At 63.4% G+C, this 24,776-nt stretch overlaps 1 protein-coding gene across 4 annotated transcripts; it reads left to right on the top strand.

Moving 5' to 3' along the window:
* Window positions 1-527: 527 nt before the first annotated feature.
* FGFR1 (fibroblast growth factor receptor 1) lies at window positions 528-22,488 on the top strand. 4 transcript variants are annotated; one of them, XM_059831495.1, is made up of 18 exons: window positions 528-649; window positions 10,380-10,643; window positions 11,404-11,487; window positions 12,030-12,205; window positions 14,190-14,313; window positions 15,106-15,296; window positions 16,004-16,154; window positions 17,330-17,347; window positions 18,577-18,785; window positions 19,334-19,479; window positions 19,654-19,775; window positions 19,899-20,009; window positions 20,139-20,329; window positions 20,463-20,585; window positions 20,759-20,829; window positions 21,357-21,494; window positions 22,070-22,175; window positions 22,291-22,488. In XM_059831495.1, exons 1-18 carry the CDS (start codon window positions 559-561, stop codon window positions 22,465-22,467), a joined length of 2,493 nt encoding a protein of 830 aa, XP_059687478.1. In that variant the 5' UTR covers window positions 528-558; the 3' UTR covers window positions 22,468-22,488. The 4 variants fall into 4 exon arrangements, with proteins under 4 accessions (XP_059687478.1, XP_059687481.1, XP_059687480.1 ...); XM_059831498.1 differs by lacking the exons at window positions 10,380-10,643; window positions 16,004-16,154; window positions 17,330-17,347 and adding an exon at window positions 16,852-16,996 and having other exon boundaries at window positions 12,009-12,205; window positions 18,568-18,764; XM_059831497.1 differs by lacking the exons at window positions 10,380-10,643; window positions 16,004-16,154; window positions 17,330-17,347 and adding an exon at window positions 16,852-16,996 and having other exon boundaries at window positions 12,009-12,205; window positions 18,568-18,785.
* Window positions 22,489-24,776: the final 2,288 nt, after the last annotated feature.

The following is a 24,776-nucleotide window of genomic DNA, read 5'->3' as shown; positions in this document are numbered from 1 at the left end:
CAAAAATTTTGCGGCATTTTGATCTGTATGGGAGTTCCTCTTTTCAGCACAAACTAAGTGCAGGAAGAGGAAAGCAGGAGAGCAGACATCTCCCTTTCTTTAACCGGCGTTTGAAAATTTCTCTCACCGTTCTGGGAAATTTTGCTGCATTCGATTCTGCTATGCCAGTGGTTTTACTCTCGACACATCAGCGCTTTTATGCAGGAAAACATAACCCTGCCAGTCAGTGCTGGGTCGCTTCACGCTGCGGAGGGGTCCGTGGGGACCTGCCACCACGGGTCCAGGGACATCTCGCTGTCGGGGCTGGATGCTCGAGGAGCATCGCCTGCGATGGCAAGCACGTCCCACCCGCAGAGCTGTGCTGTGCACGGAGGGGGGCTGGATGGTGGGATGTGGGGGTGCATCTCACCCTGCCCTGACTCTGCTTTCCTCGTTCGCAGCTCGAAGGGGCTGACGGCCCGGCGGAGACCCCCCCCGCGCCCGCCCGGGGCCAGCCCGGGGTCCCCATGGAGTGGGAGTTGCGGAGCCCAGTCGCCGAGCAGTAGCTGCAGCAGTGGGATGTTTACCTGGCGGTGCCTCATCCTTTGGGCTGTGCTGGTCACAGCCGCGCTCTCCGCTGCCAGGCCGGCCCCCACCCTGCCCGACCAAGGTAAGACAAGCAAACCACCGCGGCCGTGCCGGGGAGCGCTCGGCTCCCTCGACCATAGTGTTTCTTCTCTGGCAATAAGATAGCCGGTCTCCCTTGCAGAAGAGGCAGAGGCTGGTGCGAGGTCCAGCCGTGGGGGCTGCGGCGGGGGCACGGGCACGGGCACGTTCCCCGGCAGCAGCGTGGTGCTGCGTGGCCGCCCCGCTGCCTGGGGGCTGCCGGCTGGTGACGGTGGGGACATGGCGCATGTTGTCTGCTGAGAGCAATTCGCGTGGGCACAAAAAGTGCGTGGCACAGTTCCAGCATTGCCCGTGGATGATTTAAACCTGGAGGGAAATTGTGGCAAAACCTGACGTTGTTGTTTTGGAGAAGGACACAAAGCCCTGGGGGCTCTGTCCTTGGCAGGGGGGTCATTGCGTGTCACGGCACTTGCTTCCCTGTGACGATCTGCAGCCAGAGATGTGTGTGAAGCCTTCTCCCACCCCTGCTTGATACTGGGATGATCCTGGGTGCCAGTGGGCAGGGACAAGGATTTGGGTGCAGGACAGCGGTGCGGGCTTTGCCAGCTAGCAGCACGTGGGATGAACGCACCCGATGGAGACCCCTGAGATGCTCCAGCGTTGCTCCCGGCTGGGGAATGCCCACAGGGCTGGGTTCAAAGCCGGGGCTGGCTCAGGCGGTTCCTGCAGCCCTGATCTCTGCACCGCTGCAAGGCGTCTCAGGGGCTGGAGAGCACAGCCCCAGACAAGGGCATCCCCCTCGCTTTTCGTCACTGCTTTCCCCTAAAAGCCTTGCAAGGGCTTGTGGCCTGCAACGGGCAGGCTGGGGGTTTGCTCCTGCTGCAGCCCTGCAAAGCTCCGGAGCCCGGTGGCACGCCGAGATGCAGTGGATGGGCTGAGTGGGTCACCTGGCCCTGGAGACAGCCGGCCCCGACGGAAAGCACCGCTCTGGCATTTCAAAGCCTTGGCCTTCCCCTTGGTGAGGCAGAGAATAAACAGACCAGGCAGCGCTGCGCAGGACTTCTGACTTACTGCCTTTTGGTTTCAATTACCCAAGAATGTCTGGTCTGTGGGGTACTGCTTTTCTTTTTAAGGCTCGCTCCCCCTTCCCTCTTCCTCCCACCAAAACCCCGAGAGGCTGATTGCCGGTGCTGCCGGCATGGGTACGGTGCTACGTGGCGTCCCGGTGAACAGTCCCTTTGCGGCTCAGGGCTTGGGACAGGGCGGGAGCTGGCACCGGTGAGCAAACCGCGCTGCGGCTGGGGTCCCCGCGCCGGCCTCGGTGCTGGACAACTGGGTGATCCCAGCTGGAAGCATGCTATGATGCTGTGGCTGGCGGGCTGGGGTCAGTGCCCCGGGTCTGAGCAGCAGGTACCCTGGTCACAGATGCATCCCGTGAGATAGCTGGAGCTGTGCGTGGTCCCTGGGGAGCTGCAGGCTCCAGAGAGGAGCCTGGGCAGAGCATCGCTCACGGGGACCATCTCCGAGATTTTTCCATTGGCATACTTACTCCCCGCTTCTGTAAATAACGTGGTTGACAGCGGTAAACATGTTTTTCTCAGGAGTTTGCTCTTCCTGGAAGAGGTTTTCTGGCGGCATTTGGGGCTCTCGTGCCACTGGGAGAGCGGTGCTGGCGGCCCCGGCCCTGGCTGTTGCGTTGGGAAAGCTGTTGGGGTGTTCAGGCTGAGGACTAATTTGAGCAAAGGGGGGTTTTGGGGTGCTTAAGCAGCCCTGCAGCCCCCGGAGGGATTGGGGAGTGGCAGCGGTGGTGGAGGAGGAGAGGCTGGAGAGGAGGGAGCTGGTTCCTCGCCAGCCTCATGCCAGGGCTAACAATAACCTCTGGAAACATTTCCCGACACGATTCTCACCAGGGCGGCCCAATTAGTGCCACAGCAGGAGCCCGGCTGGGGCAGAGTCCGTCCCTTGGCTCCAGGGCTGGCTGGTGGGAACGAAATGTTCCCGGCAGGACATGCAGGGTGGGAAGAGCCGGTCCTGGGCCAGGACCCATGGCCGGGGCCGTACCCCCGGCACCTTGCAGGTCACCTGCCAGGGTGGGCTCCGGATCTGGCCCTGGGGGAGTTTGGGGTCCCGCGGGGTGTGCATGGGGGCTCAGCTCCCGTGCCATGGGGCATCGTGTCCCTGGGACTGGGTTCGCTGTCCTTCCCCTGGCATCGCCACCGGTTCGCGAGCATCGCAGCAGCCGCACTCAGGTCCTGTCCGCAGCCGAGGCAGCAGCTTTCCTGGACTTTGTTCTGGATGTTTATGGGGTTTCAGTTTACTCCCCGTTCTGAGGCAGCTAAGCTCTCTTCTCAGGGGCCGAGTAATCCCCCGCACCCGGCCAGCGGCCCCTGCCTCGCTGCAGAGGAGGATTTTCAATCGCTGGCCCGCCTCTCCTCGTGGCGTGGGGAGGGGGCTTGGGAACTCTGCCTTTGTCAGGGGCTCGCTCCTGGTACTCAAAAATCTGCAGCAAATAAAATATTAATGGGCGCTTATTGCATTTTATAGTTACCTAAATTTGGAGGTGGTAAAAAACCCCTAGTTAAGGGGAAAAGCCAAGAAATTTCCATGAGCAACGTCCATCGCTCTCCCTCACAAAGCCGGTCTTTGTCTTCAGGTTAAATAGAAACCTGCAGAAAATTGCCGAGGGGATTTTTTTCCTCTCTCCTTGTCTGCTATTGTCCTCGCTGCTGTTGAGGCATTTCCACCGCTCGGGGTCTGCCTCATCCCTGCCTGGGGGGTGCTGGGGGTGCAAAGCGGCTGAGCGGGTTTTCTTGGGGAGCCAGGCACTGCTGTGTCCCGGGGGGCATTCCTGCCTTGGGCAGCTTGTTTTGGGGCACACTGAGCCCTGACAGCCGCTCTGGTACAGCAAGTACTTTCCTGGAGAATGCCCTCTGGAGCAGGGGGGTTTGGCAGAGGAGCCCGGGACTGCAGCCCCCCACCAGAGCCTCAGGGCCCCCGTTGCGGGGTGGAGGGCTGCCCCATTTCCCGCTGCCGACGTCTGTCCAGCTGGCCGCAGGCTTAACCTCCCCCTGGCCCCATCTGTGGGGCTGGCGGGGGCCCTGGCTACCGGGGCTTTGTTGTGCCCAGCTTGTCCGGGGGGTCTTGATGCGAACCCAACAGGAGCCCGAAGTCCAGAGCTGGAAGCGCGGTCAGCCTGGGCAGCTCTGGGGACCTCTGTGAGCGTGGGGCTGTGCTGCCGCCTCCTTCTCCTCTCCCCAAAACTCGTTCAGCGCTGGCAGGAACGTTGCACATGAGTCTGGGGGCTGTAACCTGCGCCCTCCCCGCAGCAGTAAAGGTGTTTGGGGCTATATGGCACGGCTGTAGCCTGGGACATGCTGTCACCAGCCACAGCATCCCCGGAGATGGCACAGCGAGGGTCCTTGGCTTGTCCCTGCTGCTCCCCGGGTGGACTGCTGGCCCTCGGCTTTGTCCCCCCCTCCCCATTTCCCTGCTGTCCAGCCCCCCACCCGCCTTGTTTTTGCAGCTCTCCCCACCCCTTGCCCCAGAGGATCAGGTTTGGAGGATCCAACTCCTCGCTGGAGCCCTACAAGCAGCTTAGAGATCCCCTGCCAAGCTGTGAAGCCTCCTGCACTTTTGCTGTTGATGGCAGCAGCGCAGGATCGTTACCACAGCTTGGGGGGGCCCAGCAGCCCCCACCCACACCTCCGAGCCTCCTCTCCCCCAGACCCCGATTGCTGCAGCCTCTCTGTCCCCAGCTCCCCGGGCATCGCCGTGTCCTCTGGGGCATCACGCTGCTGGCCTTCCCCTCCCAGCCTGTCGAGCAGGCATTGTTCCCCGCCTCCCGCCTTTCCACTCGGATGCTGTCACTCCGGCCCTTAATTGAGGAGGAAAAAAAGAAATATGAGTCTTTGGGAAAAGCAGCAGCGCTCTGCCAGACCCCGGGCTGCAGAGCTGCCCCACGGTGAGCGGAGCCACGCCAGGGGGGTGCAAGGGGCTGTCCGTGTGTCTGGGGGCTGGCTGGCTGTCGAGCCCCCCCATGTGCAAGAGCCCGGGGCTGCTCAGGGGAGATGCGGGGAGAGGAACGCAAACTCTGCCTGCGCCGGCAGTGAGCCAGGGCCCAGGCAAAGCCAGCGGTTATTGCAAAAAGCCATAGGCATGTGTGCGGATTGGGGTGTTCGCTTGTGCCCCCCGGGATGGGCAGGACCCCCGGCTGTCCCACACCTGGGGGGAGCCGATGGGTGAGTGTCTGTGCCCCAAGCTGCTGCCCCCAAGGGCTCCTCTCTGCTGCAGAGTGCGGCCGGGGGTGTCCCGGGGGGGAAAGGGGTGGATTTATTCTGACAGCTTTGCAAACTACCAACACGCCTGTTAATTAAATGCTGCTTCATTTGACGTGCAGGCTAGGAAGAGCGGGAGTGCCTGGAGCAGTACATAAATCCCCCTCTCCCTGCGGAGGAAGCATCCGGGGACCAGAGGGTGGGGAGAAGCCAGCTGGGTCCTGGGCTAGCTTGGTCAGGAGGAGCCATGGGGGCCTTGAGCCCCCCCGCAAAGAGCCATGGGTGCCTTGAGCCCCCCCAGGAGGAGCTATGGGTGCCTTGAGCCACCCCCCCAAATTGCCATGGGGGCCTTGAGCCCCCCCAGGAGGAGCCGTGGGTGCCTTGAGCCCCCCCAAAGAGCCATGGGTGCCTTGAGCCCCCCCCAGGAGGAGCCGTGGGGGCCGTGAGCCCCCCCAGGAGGGGCCGTGGGGCCGATGCTTGCCTGCTGGCCCCCCCCCGCTGCCGCCTTCCCGCGGGGAAGGGGAGCCAGGGCTGCGCGTCGCCCCGGGAGCAGCCGGGGCGCGGGGATGCTGCTGGGGCCCCCCCTCGGGACAGCCCCCGGGCGGGGGGGTGGGGTGCGGCAGGGCGAGGAGCTTTTGAGCGAAGCGAGGAGCGAGCGGCCGGTCCCGGCGCGGCGGCGGGCGCTTCCTGCGGGGATTAGCGGCCGCCGGGCCTGTGCGCGCCTTCTCCTCAGGAAATGCCTTCGGAAAGCCCCGCTGGGGTCTCCAGGGCAACGGCGGCCCCGCGCCCCCCGCCCGCATTGTCCCCGCGCCGCTTTGTTGGCCGCTTTATTGCCACCGCAGCCCGGGGGGGTGTGCGGGGGGGCCGGGCTGCGCGGGGGACGGGGGGCGACGGGCGGCCCGGGGGGGCCGGTGACAGTTATATGCGCTTGGTGACACTCCCCATCTGGCCGGCGCTCGCCGGGCCGGGCTGCCCTTCGGTTCCATTTCAAAGCTGGAGGAAGGTCATAAAACCACGGCGGCTGCTCTGGCCCTTGCAGCGTGCGTCTACTTTTGGGGCTCCTTTGGAAGCAGGGCTCCCCGCGGGCTGTTAGGGCTCCCGTCCCCAGCGCCCCGCGACGCGGCTCTGCCCTGCGCGACCCAGGCTGGGAAGCTGGTGCTACCTCCCCGGCCTGGGGAGTTTAAGGGAAAAAGGGGACAGCGGAGAGTTTAGAGGTGCCAGACCTGACGTGCGTTCTGCTGCTTTCTCCAGGCAGGCGAGCAGCAGGCGCTGCTGGTATTTTGTTTGCTCTCCCCCTCGCCGTTGCCCTGGTTTGCTCAAAGGGGGCTGTAAGCACCCGCGCAGCCCCCGGCCCGGGCTGCTGCAGCCTGGCTGGGGAGAGGAATCCCACCCACCCTGGGGATTGCCCAGCGCCGACCGACCTTTGTGCGATGCTGGGAGCATCCAGAGCCTCGCCGCGCAGCGCGAGGGCAGGCAAGGGCCCGGGGAGGAGAGCCAAGCGTTTGTCTGGCTGATTAAACTTTTGCTAACGTGGCCTGCTCGGGGGTTGCTCGCGTCCCGATGGGAGCAGCCGGCCAGGCTGGCGGCTCTGCGGAGGGGCTGCACCTGGTGCCTTGGTTTAGGTTACAGAAAAGCAGAACTGGAGAAAGAGATGTTTCAGGCTGATGGAGTCCAGCGACCAAACGGGCTCACCCTAATCAGCGTACGTGGAGGGCACACCGGTAACACGGCTCACGCCGCTGGCTGCTCCCAGGCAAGGGGCAGCCTGGGACCGCGCTGCTCCTGCTGCACCCGCTGCGATCCCTGGTTTTAGAGAGGCTGCATTTCCAAGGGGACTTCTGTGCATCAGCTGCCGTGCGAGCTGGGCTGCTCCGGTGCCAGCAGGGCCGTCCCGGTGCCAGCAGGGCCGTCCCGGCGGCCGCGGCACTGTCTGTCTGCCAGGGCCGCCCCGCAGCAGCATCGGCCAAGCCCGCGTGCTGGCCCAACCCCACTCCCGCCCGGAGGGTGAGCTAACCTGGACATGCTCATTAGCCTGTGAATTCGTTTTCAGGCCGTTCCCACCATGCCGCGTTTTCCGCCTTATCCCTGAGTGCCAGAGATGTGCTTTGGGTTACCAAAGGGCAGGATCCTGCCTTGCCCTCTGCCTCCCCTCTCCCGTCCATCACCCTCAACGCCTCCCTGCCTCCCCGGTCATGCTGCTAATGCAAAACAGCCTCTGGCTCCCAGGGACTGGGGGAGGGGGCTCCGGCCTTTGAAAAGCGATCTGGCCACACGCCGGCGGACCCCCGGCCCCCGCCTGCCCGGGCTCCTCGGTGCAGCAGAGCCCGCGGCTCGATGGCCTCAAGGAGCGGTGGCACTTGCACAGGGTGCCCGGGGACCCGTGCGATGCTGCGCCCATGGGAAGGGACCCACCTGAGCCTGGGACGCTGCCTCCCAGAGCCCTGGCATTGGGCTGGGGTGGATGGAAGTTTTCCCTCCCTCCAAAGACCTTTTCTGCCCCCAGGCCACCTCCTCCCCAGTCTGCAGGTCCAGGAGCAAGGGGCTGGCAGGAGCTTCCCTCTGCACGCCAGCATGGGCAGGTTTTCCTGCAGACCTTTCTGGGCGAGTTGATGGGCAGGAGCCCGTGGTGGTCCCTAGGGCAGGCTCGGTGAGGAGCTGAGCTGTACAAGCTCTTGGACCACAGCGGTGCTTTGCTGGCTAGAACTGATCCTGCGCTGGCCCAGCGTCGGTTCGGTTGTGGTGCGGTGGGACCCCGCAGGTCCGGCAGCACCCACCGCGCCTCGGCACAGCAGCCGTGGGACACCGGACCTGCGTGTGGCTCCTCATGTGCCAGCGTGCGGGTGGCCGGGGACAGGCGACAGGGACGTCAGGGGACATTCGTGGGCAGTGGGGGACCTCGGCAGCTCCAGGCACCTTCTGCAGGTTGTTCTGTTTGATAAGGAATAAGTTTGTCGGTGCATGGGGAGGGGCAGAGCTGAGCGCAGGGGGGTGGAGGGAGCGAGATAAAGGCCGATACGGCTGCGGCTGCAGCTCCGTGTTTTGTGTTGGTTTGGGTTTTCGTGGCTGTTTATCGCTTGCTGACCTTGCTCTGTTTGAGAAAGGAATGGGGACAGGCAGGAGGACGTTGTGTTACCGAGTCCCGTGGTGTTCAGACAGACGGTGACGGGACATCGCTGCTGCATTGTGTGTGTTGGAAGGTGCCTGTGACTAATCACTTGAAACACAAATCAGAGCTACTGGAAGTGTCCGTCCGGCGAGGCTGCGAGAGAAAACCCGCGGGAAAACAGGATTGCAAAAGCAAGACATTTCCCCCACCACCTAAGCGACTCCCACCAGTCTCCACCTTCCACCTTAAAATGCTTTGTAACCTCTTACTGATGGATCTGGAGCCCTGGCTTTTGGTCTTCCAGCAGCTGGGGAAAGTGAATTCTTCCCAAGCACGCTGCCTTCCTGTAAGCGCTAAGCAAAAGAAAAAGGAGAAGCTCTCAAGCTGCTTGTAGATGTTTTCCCCATGAAGCTTCTCATCAGTTCGAGGAGAAGAAAAGTGGACAGAAAGCGAAGTGCAGATCACCACGGGGTAAATGAGAGTTTCTGGAGCACTGAGCTTTCATTTTTGGCAGTACGGAGCTGCTGGTGGGTCCTGGGTGGAGCGGTGCCTTGCTGATGGCCCTGGCCCCATGCTGCTCGCTGCCAGCCTGCGCTCCCTGCCCGCGCTGGCTCAGCTCAGGGGCATGTTTGACCGGAGGGTTTAGTGCAGGCAGAGACCCTGTGCTGGGTTTTGGCAGCTGATGGGCCCAGGACGAGCTGCTCCATGGCTGTTCAGAGGTGCGTGCAGAGGAGGGGAAGAGGTTGCGCTTGCCTGGCTCCATGGGCAGCAAGAGGTGAGGGTGATAACGTGTGTTCTGCAGTGAGACAGCCCCTCCAGCACGCGCTTGGATGCTGTGGGCATTCGTAATTAGCTGCTATTTTGCAAATTGCCACGCTCCTCGCTGCAGGCTGCGTGGCTCCCAAGGGAGAGCTGTGGCTTTACTCTTGCCCCCGTGGCCGGAGCACGGGTCTGCGGGCTGCGTGCCCACTGAGCACCTCAGTCCTCGGAGCGGACAGCCCTCGAGCCATGGATCAGCTGAAGTTTGAACGTTTACAGACTGTTTCTGCTGGAATGCCTGCGCAGGGTCTGTTGGGATTTCCCAGCCCCTGCTCTGGACCCCTCTGGTACAGAGCAGTTGCACTGTGGAGACCTTCGGCTGTGCCGCCGCGGCACCATCCACTCCTGCCCTCAGCCCACCCAAAGCTGGCCTGCCACTGGCCCAGAGGAGCAGTGGAAACGTGGTGCTTACTTCCAGGATGCCGCCGAGCAGCTCTGGCCCCCGAGAGCAGTGCCCGCAGCAGCGCCGTGTGCCCCTTCGTGCTGCTCCTGCAGCAGCGCTCAGGACGCGGAGCCGTGCACACCAGCCTGTGGTGCTCGTTCCTGGGACAATGCTCACGCTGCATCCGCCCGTGGGGCTGCAACAGCCTGAACCCTTCCTCGGGCCGCGAAATTTGAAGAGATGGTTTGAAACCCAGTAGTCTGCACCAAGCCCAGGACCAGGAGAGCCACTCGCACACCACCATGGAGGGTGGAGGGCAACGCTTGAGGACGGAGCCATGTCTGCACTACCAGGGCCGGGAGAGACAAGATCACGTAGCAGTGGGATGGAGAGAAAAGATCCTTATGCTACTCACACAAATGTCGCATTGGGGAGCAGCTGCAGCTCTCCCTGCCCAGGGTCGCTGTGAACGGGAACGCTGCGGCCAGTGCCTGTTTCGCCGGAGCTCCCCTGGGCTGACCTTTCCCAGCGATGCCGCTCTCGCAGACCCTCGCTCCCCTGCCTGCTCTCCTGGCGCAGCCCCTCATCGCCCTGGCCTTCCTGCCCCTGCCTCGAGGCGCTCTAACCGGGGCAAGGCATGGGGACCCTGGCCCGCTTCGCTGGCTGCCCGCTCATGGTGGTGGGGATCCTGGGACCCCTGCGCAGTGGCAGAGCCGAGCAGGGATTTGGGATGCTCCTGGGAGAGGCCAGATCCTGCCCAAGCAGCTGGCTCTGCCTGAGATGTCTCAAGTTGCCCATGTCTCCCCCATTTCCAAGCCCCTGCCATGGCACGCTCCCTCTGGGCCGAGCAGTGCTTAGTAAGAGACCGAAGGGTGTGTGAGTGCTTTTGAACGCCCCGGCCACCGAGCAGGTCCTACCGCGGGGGTGCAGCGCTTGGTGCTGCTTGGGGTGCTCGCAGCCTCTGCCTCTGCCTCCCCTCTGCTCTGCAGCCGCCCCGGCTGCTGCCGCCAGCTCCCCTCCCCTGGGCTCACCGGGGCAGCCGGTCCTCGGTGCCGGCACGGGAGCATCCCAGCAGCGCATGTTGCCTCATTAACACAGAGCCGCGGCAGTAGCAGCAGCAGCAGCATGGTTTCCTTTGGTCTCTATTTCTTTTCTCCTTTTTTTTTCTTCTTCTCTCTCCTAACTCCTCCAGTTCTGCCCAAAGCAAAAATCGAAGTGGAGTCCTACTCGGCCCACCCCGGTGACCTCCTCCAGCTGCGCTGCCGGCTGAGGGATGATGTCCAGAGCATCAACTGGGTGCGCGACGGCGTCCAGCTGGCCGAGAACAACCGGACGCGCATTACCGGGGAGGAGGTAGAGGTCAGGGACGCAGTGCCCGAGGACTCGGGGCTCTATGCCTGCATGACCAACAGCCCCTCGGGAAGCGAGACCACCTACTTCTCCGTGAACGTCTCAGGTTCGTAGCGGCCCCGGGCACGCAGGGAAGGGGCAGCCCCGGGGCCGGGCTGCGGAGCAAGGAGCAGGCTGCCCATGCACGCCTTTGCATGCTCACCAGCATGTGCACCGGCCACGTGCAGATCTGTCCGGCTGCGTGGTGAGTTCGCACGGACCTGCGATTTGGGGGTGCCAGAGGAGTTACTGACGCGGTGCAGTGACTTCCCGCCCGCTGCGGTGCAGGGAGAAGCAGCTGGAGGTTGTCGCCTGTTTGTCTGCGTGGGCCTGGGGGGCTGCCCACAGGAGTGGGCACGCGCTGGGCGTGAGCCGAGGTCCACGTTGGCATTGACGGAGCGTGAGGCAGGAGAACAAATGCTTGAGTGTGGGATGTGTCCGCCAAGGCTTGGGGTGTTTCTGTGCCCACAGGGTCTCAGCTGCCACCCCAGAGGGGTTGGTGGCACCAGGCACGGGACAAGGAGCCGTCCCTGGATGCCCGGCGTGGAGCCCTGAAATCACCTCCGGGGGCAAATTGCCCCACAATGTCCACGGGCTTTGAGCACCAGGATGGCAGGCACTGTCAGCCCTGGCTGTGCTGGTGGGCATGCACAGCATTCACCAGGGATCCCCGCGCCTCCGCACCATGCATCAGCGCTGCCCTGCTCCGGCCGCCCCACTGGGCACAGTACCGTGCCAACAGCCCACGATGCTCCGGTCCCACAGCTGGCCCCGCTCGGGAAGGGTCCACGCACAGATGTTCAGCTGGGCCATCTCTTCTCTTGCAGACGCGCTCCCCTCTGCGGAGGATGATGATGATGAAGAGGATTCCTCTTCAGAGGAGAAGGAGGCAGATAACACCAAGCCAAACCGTACGTGCGAGATGGGTTTGTCCCTGGTGCTGCCCTGGCCTGTGCAGGGGGGGTGAGGGGAAGCTGGGCACACTTGCAAGTATCACCCAGGGATGGAGGATGACAGGCGAGGATGGGCAGGGGCTCCTGCTCCAGCCCAGGGCACCCGGCGGTGGTGAGGGCTTGGTGGGGGGAGCAGGTCTGGGTGCACTTGTGCGAAACAGCCTGGTCGGAGCAAGGGGATGTGCCGGCACGGCTACATTGGGGTAACTGCTGCTGCAGCTACGTGTGCTGAGCATTCACCTTGCAGAGAAAGGGCCCCACAGGGCTGCTGTGACTCCCCGATAACACCCCTTGTCCGGGAGTGCCCTCCCTGCCAGAGCCAGGCTCAGCTGCCTACACCTCTCCAGCTTCCCGGCTCAGCCCTGCCCTCAGCATCCTCGGGGTTAAACCAGGAGCAAAATGCTGGAGCTCCCTGTGGCTGAAGCCCCAGTGGGTTTGGCTGGTGGGTTTCGCTGGGTGCCCGCGCCAGCGGTGCTGAGCCCCCCTGCTCTGCTCCCCAGAGGCCATCGCTCCTTACTGGACCTATCCCGAGAAGATGGAGAAGAAGCTCCACGCCGTTCCCGCCGCCAAAACGGTGAAATTCAAGTGTCCATCAAGCGGGACGCCCAACCCCACGCTGCGCTGGCTGAAGAACGGCAAGGAGTTCAAACCTGACCACCGCATCGGGGGGTACAAGGTACCTGAGCCGGGGGGCCGGGGCGGTGCAGGGCTGCACCCTGCGGAGGCGATGGGGAGGCAGCCCCTGGCCCTGCCTGCGCGGGTGCTGCGGGCAGCTGCTCGGGGCTCAATCTGGCCGGGCGCAGGCTCTGAGGGGCCGGAGCCGGAGGGCTCGCTCTGGGATGGTGTGGCGAGGGGGAGGATCGGGAAGGGGCTCTGCAGCTTAAGAGGCACCGAGCCCCCGCCGGGGGCAGATGGGCCCCTCTGACATTCCTGTTGCAAAATAGCCCTATGGCAGTGACCTGCTTCTGGGTCATGTTTGCACCAGCTCAGCTTCTGGGGGAGGGGGTGGAGGACGAAGCCAGCCTGCCTTTGCCGGCTTGCCTAATCCTCCAGCCGAGGAGAGGGGGTCTTGGCGTCCCCGGCAGGCACGGGGGCAGGCGTGGGGGTGGCTGGGCAGCTCTGGGGCTGCAGCGGTGGACTGGCCCCTCCGTTGCCCAGCAGTGGTCGTCAGGAGCTGTGCCAGCAGCCCAGGGGTACTGGCTTGGCGGGGAGGGTGCCCTGGCCTGCATACGGGGGCCACATTCGCTCCCCGAGCTGGGCAGGTGGCTGCAGCGCTGCTTCCCCAGCACCCGCAGCCGGTCCAGGCTGCAGGTCCCCCCGCGTGGGATGGGGGCTCAGCTTTCCCCTTCTCACGGCTCCAGTCTCGCAGTGGGGTTGCCGCTGCTGCAGAAGAGCCCCAGCAGTGGGACCAGCATGCCAGGACCCCCTGAGCTTCTCCCCTTCCTGAAGGAGAGGGCAGACTGCACTTCTCCAGCATCCGGAGCTGCTATCGCGCTGGCGGCAGCTCCAGCCCAGGGACCCCCCCGCAGGTGACCCTACAAGGGAGCACCGTCCCCTTTTTTCATCTCTCTCAAGAGAGTTTTCTGGAGCGGGGCTGCAGCCTGTCCTGGGCTTGCGCCCCTCGGCGGGTGTCTCCCGGGGCAGGACCCCCAAGCCAGCCCGGCTGGGCGCTGCGGGGCCGCAGCTTTGGGCGCTCGCTCGCCCCTGAGTCATGTGCCGTGTTGTGCAAATGGGATCCAGCCGTGGCCCTGCGCGCTGCAGGCGCAGCCAGGTGCCAGGGACGCACAGCAGGAATGCGGCCACGTCACAGCTCTCGGCTCCATGTCGCGCAGCCTGCACGGGGAGGAGAGGGGCTGCTGGTAGCTCCACGGCTCCTAGGACGGTGACAGCACTGTGCCCTGGGTAGCTAATGCGGCTGAAATGCAGGACTACGGAAGTAACCAGTTTCCAGCTGGGAGGGAGGAATGCAGCCTCCCCGGCAGGGAGCGAGGCTTGGGGAGGTCCTGCCAGGAGGACCCGCAGCCAGAGCTGGCAGCGGCAGGGACTGGGCATAGGGAAGCTGTCCCTGTGCCCCATGGCCGGGAGGGACCTGGGGAGCACTCACAGCCCAGCTGAGCAGCCAGGACCTGTCCCAGAGGAAAGATGCCTGGTCAGCAGCACCCACGGAGATGTCCCGGGTACATGGTGTAAAGCAAAACGCCCAGGCTGCGCCCTGCCCGCTGACCGGCACGGTGCCCTCTCACCAGCGGTGCTGGCCGTGGGGAGAAGCACAGGTCTGAGTTCCAGGGCTGGCCTGGGGAAGCAGCTCTTCCCGGGCGGCAGCGGCGGGGGAACAATGCCGGTCTGTTCCCTCCACGCACTGGGGCCGCTGGAGAGGGGTGTCCCTGCGCGCCGGGTGAGCCCATCACACTCAGCTCGCAACATCTGCTTCTCGGCGCAGTTGGCTCCGTGGCAAGGCTGTCCTGGGACAGCTGGGAGCAATTACGGTCCCTCTGTAGGAAAGGGGAAAGGTGACCTCAAAGGGAGATTTATGTCCTGCCTGCATGGCGGGGGCCGGGGGGCTGAGCCAGCTCTGACGTGAGCGGGAACAAGGGCTTGTGCGCTCCAGCCTGCTGGCGCTTCGCACGTAACCAGCTCTGTCGTCATCCCCGTGCCCCCAGGTCCGCTACGCAACCTGGAGCATCATCATGGACTCCGTGGTGCCTTCTGATAAGGGCAACTACACGTGCATTGTGGAGAACAAATACGGGAGCATCAACCACACCTACCAGCTGGATGTCGTGGGTGAGGAGCACGGGGCTGGGAGGGCTTACCCTGGGTCCCCATCCACACCACCCTCCCCGAGTAGAAACGGGTGCTGCGCCCTGCAAAGATGGGGACGGGGAGCACTCACGGGGTCAGGGCACGCTTGCTGTCCCCCTGGCTGCCCGCCCCGGTGCGCACCTCAGCGGCACAGCGGGTCCGCAAGCAGGCGAGGCGGAAGGTTCACCTCAACCCGTTCTGGGGATTTTTAATTGTGGTGGAAATAATTTCATAGACTAGACAGAAACTTTTTCTAATCGCCTTATTAGCCATAATTCCCAGCTGGGAAGGCTGGTCTGAGCAGTTCCACATGTGGAGCTGCTCTAAATGCCAGTAAATGAACCATTAAAAATGTGATTTAATTTGATTACACTGAGCAAACTGAAGGGAACAGTCAGCGAGGTGAACAAAGGGGTTTGTTAATGCTGACTCACCACAGTGGCAGCCGCTTTGTTAAGGGCCGGGGCCCTCGTTAGGTTTGTTTGACCTCTGACCCCCCCGAATAGGTACTGACGTCCCTGTCCTCCCACCGGGATTTCACCTGTCCTGGTCCCCAGCCCCTCCTGGCTGCTCTCGCCCCGCTGCAGGGGGGCCCCCGGGGAAGGGGACACTGCGGTTCTGCTGGGTGCATCGGTGCCCTCCCCAGCCGGGGGTCCCCATGCATGGGGGGCGGTGCAGGGTGTACGCCTGTGCAAGGCAGGTGCTTCCCCATGGGTGGACGGCCGAGCACCCCGAGCCCCGTCGTAAGGTGCCCCGTCTCCCTGGGTCCTGCAGAGCGGTCCCCGCACCGGCCCATCCTGCAGGCAGGGCTGCCTGCCAACAAGACGGTGGCCCTGGGCAGCAACGTCGAGTTTGTCTGCAAGGTCTACAGCGACCCCCAGCCCCACATCCAGTGGCTGAAGCACATCGAGGTCAACGGCAGCAAGATCGGCCCCGACAACCTGCCCTACGTGCAGATCCTGAAGGTAATGACGCACGCCGGGCTGCCCCGGCCCGTGTCCCCGCCGGCTCGCTCATCCCGTGGGGCAGGAGCGGGGCAGGGGCAGCCGTGCGGGATGGCGGCTGCGCTGCCTGGCAGGCGAGAGGAGCTGCCTGGGGCTGGGGACCACTGGCTGGCAGCCGAGCGGCCGTGAGGCAGCTGGAGCCCCAGAGCTGTCACCAGCCTGCCCGGCCCCACACCGGGGTGCCCCGGAGGAGCACGGGGTGAGAGGTGGACAGGGAGGGCTGCCCGGCTCCTCGGCCGCGTACAGGCAGCGCAGTCCCTTTGAAGCCCTAAAGGCACATGCCGTGGGGCTGGGGGGGCTAGCCTGGGGGGCGAGCACGGCACTGGAGGTGGGGAGCTGAGCCCCTGATCCATCCTGGTGAGAGCATCTCCCTCTGCCTACCAGCGGTCCTGCTCGCAGCGAGCAAACCGGCTGCTGTGCAAACCCCTGGGGTGCGCAGCCATCCCCAGCCGTGCCCCCGGCCGGGGCGCAGGGGGAAGCAGGATTACAGCCCCGTGACTGTCTGCCCCTGCCTCCCGTGACCCCCCCGTGCGCAGCCCCAGCCCTCCCGCCCGGCAGTGGGTACTGCGGGGGGAGCAGCCCCCGCGCCGGCAGAGACGGTGCTGATGCTCCGGGTGCTGCCGTTTCTGACTGCGTCAATGTGACTCCATGTTGTTGGTCTGTTCCAGCACTCGGGGATTAATAGCTCTGATGCGGAGGTGCTGACCCTGTATAATGTGACAGAGGCGGAGAGCGGGGAGTATGTTTGTAAGGTTTCCAATTATATTGGCGAGGCCAACCAGTCTGCGTGGCTCACTGTCACCAGACCTCTGGCAAAAGGTAATCGGAAGAACGCCCGGCGGGGTGTTTCCTCAGACCGTCAGTCCCCGGCGGTGGCAAACAAAACTCTGGGCTCTCTTGTTTCTGCTGTGTTTCTGGTGCAACAAGCCATGGAAAAATACTCAGCGGGGCCGGCTAGGTTTTGTGCTCTGTGTATGTGTGTGTCCCGATTTTTCTCCTGTGTGCTCCCACCCCGTCACGTAGACACTGGAGCGGTGCGCCAGGACTGCCTGGGTGCCTACCAGGTCCAGCACCACCGAGCCCGGGTCCCTGCGGGCGCTGCCACCGGGCCAGCCCGGGCACCCCGTCTGCGCGTGGCTGGGGACGACACGGTGCTGCATCCCCTGTCTGTGCTGCCCTCCTGTCTCCGTCCTCCTGTCTCCGTCCTTGTGCCTCCCTGTGTCGTGCAACTCGGCCGGCCGGCTCTGCCTGAGGTTTATTTTTCCATGTAGCCCATTGCCAGCATGTTCAGATGGGCAGGACACTCAGTTTGGTGAAGGGATTTTAACCAGCATCTCCTTAGGTCCGCCTGGATGAGTGGTCATCCTAAGGGTCTCTCTAGCAGGTCTGCAGTGGTCTCTGTCTGCTCCCCGGGGGTCTGGCAAATGAGACTGGGCTCTCCCTCCTCTCTGGCCTCCTTCCCAGAAGATCTCATGTCGTTTGCTTCTCCGTTTTTTGCTTCCATTTTTCCTTCTAGACGGCGGGCGTTAACACAACAGACAAAGAAATGGAAGTCCTTCACTTAAGGAATGTCTCATTTGAGGATGCTGGGGAGTATACATGTTTGGCGGGTAATTCTATTGGGATCTCCCATCACTCTGCATGGTTGACAGTTCTCGAAGGTATATACTCCTCTTCCTCTCCCTTTCCTCCCTCCTTTCCAACGTATGCATTGCGGTCCGGGAGAGAGCGCTTCCCGGCCCCTGCCCACCCGGTGCTGGTTAGCGTGCAGCAGGAGAGCTGCGGGGCTGCTCTCTGCAGCCAGAGCGGGACGGGGCACGCGTCCCCCGCTGCGTGCCCCCCTTCCACCCCCCGATTGGGGTCTGCCCCCCCGCTCTCTCCCTGGCCCAGGCGATGCATACCCGGGGGAACTCAGCCAGGGGCTGCTCCACTGCAGCAGGATGGTCCTGCACCCCGGGGCAAGGCCAGCGCTGCCCACGCAGGGGGGCACAGAGTGCCTGGGCAGCAGCGGGGTTCAGGGGGGATGCTGGCAGTGCTGCCTGCCGGGGAGCTGACCTTGCCCTGCGGCACAGGACCCATGCCGGGGCTGTGTGTTGCTTCTGCTGCGCTGCCGGGGACGGCTGCCCCTGTCCGCATTGATACTGCTCCTCGGGCATCAATGCTGCACGGACCAAAGCCTGATAACAGCAGCCGGGAAAGTTTTTGGGGTGCTGCATGGTTGTTGCTTTCCAGCCAAAAACTTTCCCCGTTATCAGCCACTGCTTTGTCAGCCAGGTGTGCTCGGAGGTGGGACAGAAAGCTTCGACTCCCTCTTACACCTCTCTCTGAGGCTCTGTTCTTTGGGGGGGTCAGGTCAGGGGTGCTGCTGGGGGGGATGCAATGGCAGCTCCCACCCTGCCAGATTCACCACGGTTTGTGGCTGCGCTGGACCATGCCACATGACTGCAGCTGCTCTGAGCTGTTCACGGCACTGCCACCTCCTCTGCCACTGGCAGCCACCAAAGCGGGGCCTGCCCCACGGCACAGCAGGGACGGGACCCTCCTCCCCACCAGCCCGGGGGTCCCACAGCAGATCGCTGCCGCTGGAGGTGCTTCTGGCTGCTCTGCCCCGAGCTCTCCCCAGTCATGATCAGCAACGCCTGGACTCCCACAACCCCGGGCACTGCTGGACGGCCCCCTCCATCCCACCGTGCTCAGAGTAACCCCCGGACCCCGAGGGACTTGCAGCTCCAAGTGTGGGCAGAGCACAGCAGCTGGGGTGGGGACCTGTCCCCGGGGGTGCCCATGATGCCCGTCCCCGTGGGGTGATGCAGGAGAGCATCCCCAGCACAGCCCCGACGGGAGAGCTCCTCTGCCTCTGCGCAGCCGGCGCTGCTGTCCCACGCAGCCGCAGCCGAGGGACATGGGCACTGTCCCCCCCACTTCACGCCTTTCTCGGTTGACCCCTTCCCAGCCCAGGGCCCCATCCCGCCCCAGGCGCGTGCCTGCGGATGCGGCAGAGGCGTTACCTGGCTGCGGGGGTGAGAAGCCCGGGGTATGCACACGCCTTCCCTGCTGGGGTGGGTGGGCAGCCCCCCTGGTCCCTGCTGCACGCCGCACAGAGGCCTCTGGCCATGCAGAGCATGTCCCCGTCGAACACGGGGAGGAGCCGGGGGGGGTCCCCACAGCACCGCTCCGCTCCTCGGCCCCGAGCGGGCTCACGGGTGCTAATGCCCTGTTCACGCTGACCCAGCTATTGAAGACACCCCGGCCATGATGACATCCCCCCTCTACCTGGAGATCATTATTTACTGCACCGGGGCCTTCCTCATCTCCTGCATGGTGGTGACCGTCATCATCTACAAGATGAAGAGCACCACCAAGAAGACGGACTTCAACAGCCAGCTGGCCGTGCACAAGCTGGCCAAGAGCATCCCCCTGCGCAGACAGGTAACAGAAAGTAGAGAGGGGGTTTGTTTGCACCTACTGCCCCTCCTGGGGGGACCTGCCCTTCCCGGGGGGAGGTTCTGGATGAGGATGGATGGGGGGAGATCCGGGACCATCTCGCCCTGCTGCACGTGCCACCCTCTCCAGCCTCATGCCTGTCCGTGGGCTGTGCCCCAGACCGACAGCACAGTGAGCAGGGGGGCTGCACGGCCCCTCCTCATCGCCCGCTCGGCGGGGCTCAGCGAGGGTCATGAGGAGGACCAGAAGGATTTACAGCGATTTAATGTTCAAGCAGAAGAGTGTATTTTACGCACTGAGGAGACAGGAGGACTCCCAGGCTGTATATTTCATGGTATCAGCATGCTGGAAATTAATTAAAAATTATTTAGTCCGAGTCCAACATAGAAGCAGTGCTGACGGGGCCACACGCCTGCAGGCAGAAGGGGCTGCGGGCAGGGGGCTGCGGGCAGGATCAGGGCAGGAAGGCTCTCGGTCAGCATCTCCCTCCCGGCGGGGGCAGCCAGCCGCGGCACCCGGCGCTGCGTGAAGGTAACCCACGGTCCCCGCTGCAGGTGTCAGCCGACTCCAGCTCCTCCATGAACTCGGGCGTGATGCTGGTCCGGCCCTCGCGCCTCTCCTCCAGCGGCACCCCCATGCTGGCCGGCGTCTCCGAGTACGAGCTCCCCGAGGACCCGCGCTGGGAGCTGCCCCGGGACAGGTGAGGTCCCATCCCCGCCGGGTGCGCGCTGCCTCGGGGACAAGCTGCCAGAGCAGCCTGGGTGGGAGCTGGGTGAGGATGGTGGCATCGCCGATGCTGTTTGCCAATGCCGGCAACCAACCTGCTTCCCCCCATGGCCGCGGGCCCCTGCGTCAGGGTCTCTCCTCCCACCAGGCTGATCCTGGGCAAGCCCCTGGGAGAAGGGTGCTTCGGGCAGGTGGTGCTGGCAGAAGCCATCGGCCTCGACAAGGACAAGCCAAACCGCGTGACCAAGGTGGCAGTGAAGATGCTCAAGTGTAAGTGGTGGCGAGAAGGAGGGCTCCCAGCATGATGCCGCAGCCCTGGCTGGGGCCGGGTGTGTGCAACGTGGGGGGACCCAGCCTGGCCTCCCCTGACCGCTGCCTTCTCCGCTACTTTAGCCGATGCCACGGAGAAGGACTTGTCTGACCTCATCTCTGAGATGGAGATGATGAAGATGATCGGCAAGCACAAGAACATCATCAACCTGCTGGGAGCCTGCACACAGGACGGTGAGGGCGCATGGTCCCCCCTGCCACCCCTCCGGCTGCCGTCCATGCGCCGGGAGGGGGCTGACCCTGCACCTGTGTGGACGAGAGCCCCGCTCCGTGGTCCGGCCCCTGATCCCGCCGTCCCCACAGGACCCCTCTATGTGATCGTGGAGTACGCGAGCAAGGGCAACCTGCGGGAGTACCTGCAAGCCCGGCGGCCCCCCGGCATGGAGTACTGCTACAACCCCACCCGTGTCCCCGAGGAGCAGCTCTCCTTCAAGGACCTGGTCTCCTGTGCCTACCAGGTGGCCCGCGGCATGGAGTACCTGGCCTCCAAGAAGGTGAGGAGCTCCTGGGGGGCTGTGGTGGGACGGAGAGCCTGGCGCTGGGCTCGGGGGGGATGCACGCTTCCCCCCCTTGTGGGAAACCATCTGGGGGCTTCGGGGACAACCTGACGGCCCCGCGCTCGGTCAGTGCATCCACAGGGACCTGGCAGCCAGGAACGTCCTGGTGACTGAGGACAACGTGATGAAGATCGCTGACTTCGGTCTGGCCCGAGACATCCACCACATAGATTACTACAAAAAGACAACGAACGTGAGTGGTGGGCGAGGGACATCACCGGGGTGGGCGAGGGCAGCAGCGGTCTCCGTGCCGGGGATGCCCCAACCTGTGCTAGTGATGCCACGGGCGTGGAGGGCTGCCCCCCACAGATCCCCCCCCCTCTCCCTGGCAGCACAGAGCCAACGTGGGCTTTTCTTGTGTCCCAGGGTCGCCTGCCGGTGAAGTGGATGGCCCCAGAGGCTCTGTTCGACCGAGTATACACTCATCAGAGCGACGTGTGAGTAGGGGCTGCAGGACGCCTGCTCCCTGCCCGGCTTCGCAAGCGATGGGCTGGGTTGGGGGGCGATGGGGAGCCAAAACTGCAAGCACAGGGGGAAGCCTCACTTGTCTGCTGGGCGCTCTGCTGTGAGCTGGGGGATGTGGCCCTTCTTGGCCACCCCGTCCAGCAGCGCTCTTGCTGCCTGCATCTCGCAGCATCTTGCTGAGGTCCCGTCCCGCCCTGCTGTATCACGCGTAGCAGCGCCCAGCGCCCGCTGGTGAACACGATATGCACCGTGGTGAAGTGCACCAGATGTGATTCGTCTTAATTTAATGAAAATATGATTAGCGTCAGCAGACAAAATACTTTGAATCCAAATTCTGTTTGGCAATGGGACTTGTTTGTCTTGCAGAGCGAATCAAAGCTGTTAGTGCTTGTCCCTCCCACCAAGCGAACTTCTAACTGTACCCAAAGCTCTGAAATGGGGGTGTCAGCTCCATGGGAGCCGGGTTCCCCAGCGTCTGCCCTGTGTTTGCCCTGGGCAGGTGGTCCTTTGGTGTGCTGCTGTGGGAGATCTTCACACTGGGCGGCTCGCCCTACCCCGGCGTGCCGGTCGAGGAGCTCTTCAAGCTGCTGAAGGAAGGTCACAGGATGGACAAGCCCAGTAACTGCACCAACGAGCTGTGAGTGCGGCGCTGGGCCGGGGAAGGAGGGGGATGCTGGCACCCCAACGCCCCCCGCCCGGCCAGGGACCGGCACTGCTTCCCCTCCCTGCGCCCCTGGAGCCGGTCTGCAGCGGCAGCACGGGGTCAGGAGCCTCCGGGTGCGACCGCCCAGCCCAGGGCGCAGGCAGGTGCAGGGGGGGACAGGCAGATGTTCAGAGTTACTTTCCCAGCAGTTCCCAGCCCTGCAAAAACATCAGCTCAATCTGTTTGCAATAATCAACATCTCCCTTTGTTATTTCTCGGCAGGAGCGAATCCCAGGATGACCCCAGAGCAGGGACTAGCTTAGCTCCCCATACATCTTCCCGAAACAGCCCCGGCTCCTTCCCAGCGCCTGCAGCCGGGAGGGCGGGCAGGGAGTTCCCTTCCTTCCATGCAGGGGATTAGCCCTAAATCCCTGGAGTAGTGTCTTTACTGGCCGCGGGTCCCAGCCTGAGTGCCGGCAGCCGTCCCGGGGCACTGCTGCGCTCCCGTGGGTGGGGGTCCCCAGCCGCTGGCTCCGGGCTCAGCCCTCGCCTCCCCTCTGCCCTCCCAGGTACATGATGATGCGGGATTGCTGGCATGCCGTCCCCTCCCAGAGACCCACCTTCAAGCAGCTGGTGGAAGACCTGGATAGGATCGTGGCCATGACCTCCAACCAGGTAGGAGAGGCAGCACCCGAGAGCCCGCACCCACCCTCGCCCTGCCTGGAGTGGGCGCTCCCGCAGGGGTGCCCGATCCCCACCTGAGCCCATCCTTGGGGTTCGTCCCTCCCAGGAGTACCTGGACCTCTCCATGCCGCTGGATCAGTATTCTCCCGGCTTCCCGGACACCCGCAGCTCCACCTGCTCCTCAGGAGAGGACTCTGTTTTTTCTCACGACCCTCTTCCAGATGAGCCGTGCCTTCCCAAGTTCCCCCCTCAGCACACCAACGGCGGATTGAAGCGACACTGAGGGTGGCACTGCCAGCAGGGACTGCCATGCCGTGCCCGTGCCCGCGGGCTGCCGGCGGCCGCTGCCTGCGCAGCCCGGTCGTGCTGAGCTATTGCAGAAAGGGTTCAGAGACACAACCATAGCATCTCACATAACCAAACCCACCCACCTCTCATGCCAGCTTCTCCTGCCGCCTTAGTTGTGAGCTCTCTGCAGCCCAAAGGTTTTGTTCTGGTGTTTTTTTGGTGTTTCCTTTTTTTTTTTAAAAAACCTCTTTTCCATGAAGTCTGTGCTTGAATATTTCCACTTGGTTAAGCCGAAATCCTCTCCTGCGGGCAGTGCCCGGCCAGGGAGCCAGCCACCCTTCCCAGGACGGCACGTCCTGGCATGGCACGGAGAGCCGGGCTTATCTGCGACTTGGAGAACTCGCTAAGTCGAGGCCAGCGCCGGGTTTCTGCGGCCGTGCGAGCCGGGGAGCGTTGGCATGCCGGAAGGCTCGCTGGCACGGCCGGCTGGTGCAGGAGTCCTGCCGGCGCAGCGCTCGCTGCCCGAGATGCTCCGGGGCTGGTCCCGCAGCTCAGCAGTGCCAGCACCGACGGGCTCTGCTGACCAAAACCCTGGTACCTTGGAAGTGGGAGATGCAGCGTATACATTGCTCAGCACTGATAGTAGAGGCAGCCAAATACACCAGTGCTAAAAACAAAAGTCTTGTGTATATAGCTAAAAATATGTATAAATATGAATATATATTTACATGTCTTTTTAAAAGGGTTGTTACCAGAGATATACCAGTTTGGTAGTAAGGTACTAGTGGCTGGTAGATATCAGTTGCTATAAAAAAAAAAGTTCATATATTTTGCTACTTTTGCTGTTTTTATTTTTTTAAATTATGTTCTAAACCTATTTCAGTTTAGGTCCCTCAATAAGAATTGCTGCTGCTGCTTCAGTTTTATATGGGGTTGTATTAAACAATAATAATAATGTGTCGATGCCTTTTGGGAATACGTTGTCATTACGTGCCTGGCCTTTCCCTGGCCCCCGCATCCCCCCGCACCCTCCGGGGCTCTGGCAGGGCTGGGGCTGGGCACCGCCTGCCAAGCACCCACGGCACCATATTGGTGCGTGGGGTGCCGGGGCGTGGGTGTGCCCTGCGTTTTAGGCAGTGCCAGTGAGGGGTCGGGACGGTGCCCTGGGGAGGGGGCTGCAGCCCCTGCCGCGGTTGGCTCCCTTGGGAAGGCGCGGGGGGCCTGGGGTCACACTGGTCCCACGCCAGCCTCCCAGGGCACCGGGACGCCGGAGCAGTGCCGCGTGGCACCAACCCCTCCACCCTGGCTCGGTGCCCGGTCCCAGCCCCGCTGCGCCCTGGCTGGGGGACACGTGCCCTGCGCAGCCCCCGCTCCCCGGGCGATGCCCGCCAGTGCCTTACCAGCGCCTGGGGGAGTGTCCTTGTCCGGGGCACCGCACCGCCCGGCTCTGCCCGTCTGTGCCCGCCGGTCTCTGTCCCGGAGGCAATTGCAGTGCCTGGCAGCCCGAGCTCTGCTCTGCGGAGCTGGCGCCGGTTTGCTGTGCCAGGGAGGACGGGGCATTTCCCTGGCCGGGGGCAGCCCCTCACCGGGGAAGGGGCCGCGTGTGCCCCCGTCCCTCCCCGTCACTGGCGTTGAGACTCCAGAGCCAGGACGCTATTACTTGAAAAGTTTATTTTGCCTTTGTATGGAGAAATATTATTTGTTGTAAACTCTTCTGTGATGAATCTGGAATTCTTGTAATTATTAAAGACTTTAACCGAGATTTTGGCAGCCGTGGCCCCATCCCTGGGGGGGGGGTGGGAGATGCTCTGGGCTGGCAGGTTGTGGGGAGGGGACTATAAGGTGTCTGGGTGCTAAAGCTCATCCAAGTGACCGGTTTGGGAAAGCGACATTCAGAGAGTAGCGAGGAATGGCGTCTGGATTTGTGGGAGCTCTGTTTTTCATGGCTTCAACATTCGCCATAAAAATATTCTCCCATTCAACAACTAAAACCCATCTGCCTCCTTTTTGCTACCAAAAGGACGTGTGCATGACTGTGACAGTGTCAGAAAGCACCTGGCGGGTCCCTTCCCGGGGTTGCCCCACCCGTCTGCCGAGGGACCGGGTCCCGCTGGTTCCGACGCGAGGACCCTGCAGAAAGTGCCACCCGCCATCCCCGTGGGCTCGGGGTGACGCGGCCCGCGAGCCCCCGGTGGGGCTGGAGCCGTGGGGGTCCGGCCAGTAACCACTGGGGGTCCCTCCTGACGTAACCACTGCAGCTCTGGTTCTGTCTCTCCACTTTTTCCGTCTTTTTCCTCCTCCCAG

This window comes from Gavia stellata, chromosome 31 (assembly GCF_030936135.1).
Source record: "Gavia stellata isolate bGavSte3 chromosome 31, bGavSte3.hap2, whole genome shotgun sequence".
Classification (NCBI taxonomy): Eukaryota; Metazoa; Chordata; class Aves; order Gaviiformes; family Gaviidae; genus Gavia; species Gavia stellata.
Note: the sequence above shows the minus strand (reverse complement) of the source record. Positions and strands in the feature narration are given on the sequence as shown.

Bases quoted from the DNA above. Each gene is read 5' to 3' on its own strand.
- FGFR1 (XM_059831495.1), top strand. From the start codon at position 559: ATGTTTACCTGGCGGTGCCTCATCCTTTGGGCTGTGCTGGTCACAGCC. The intron at 14,314-15,105 runs GTGAGGAGCACG...TGGGTCCTGCAG, and splicing joins CTACCAGCTGGATGTCGTGG to AGCGGTCCCCGCACCGGCCC. The intron at 20,330-20,462 runs GTGAGGAGCTCC...GCGCTCGGTCAG, and splicing joins AGTACCTGGCCTCCAAGAAG to TGCATCCACAGGGACCTGGC.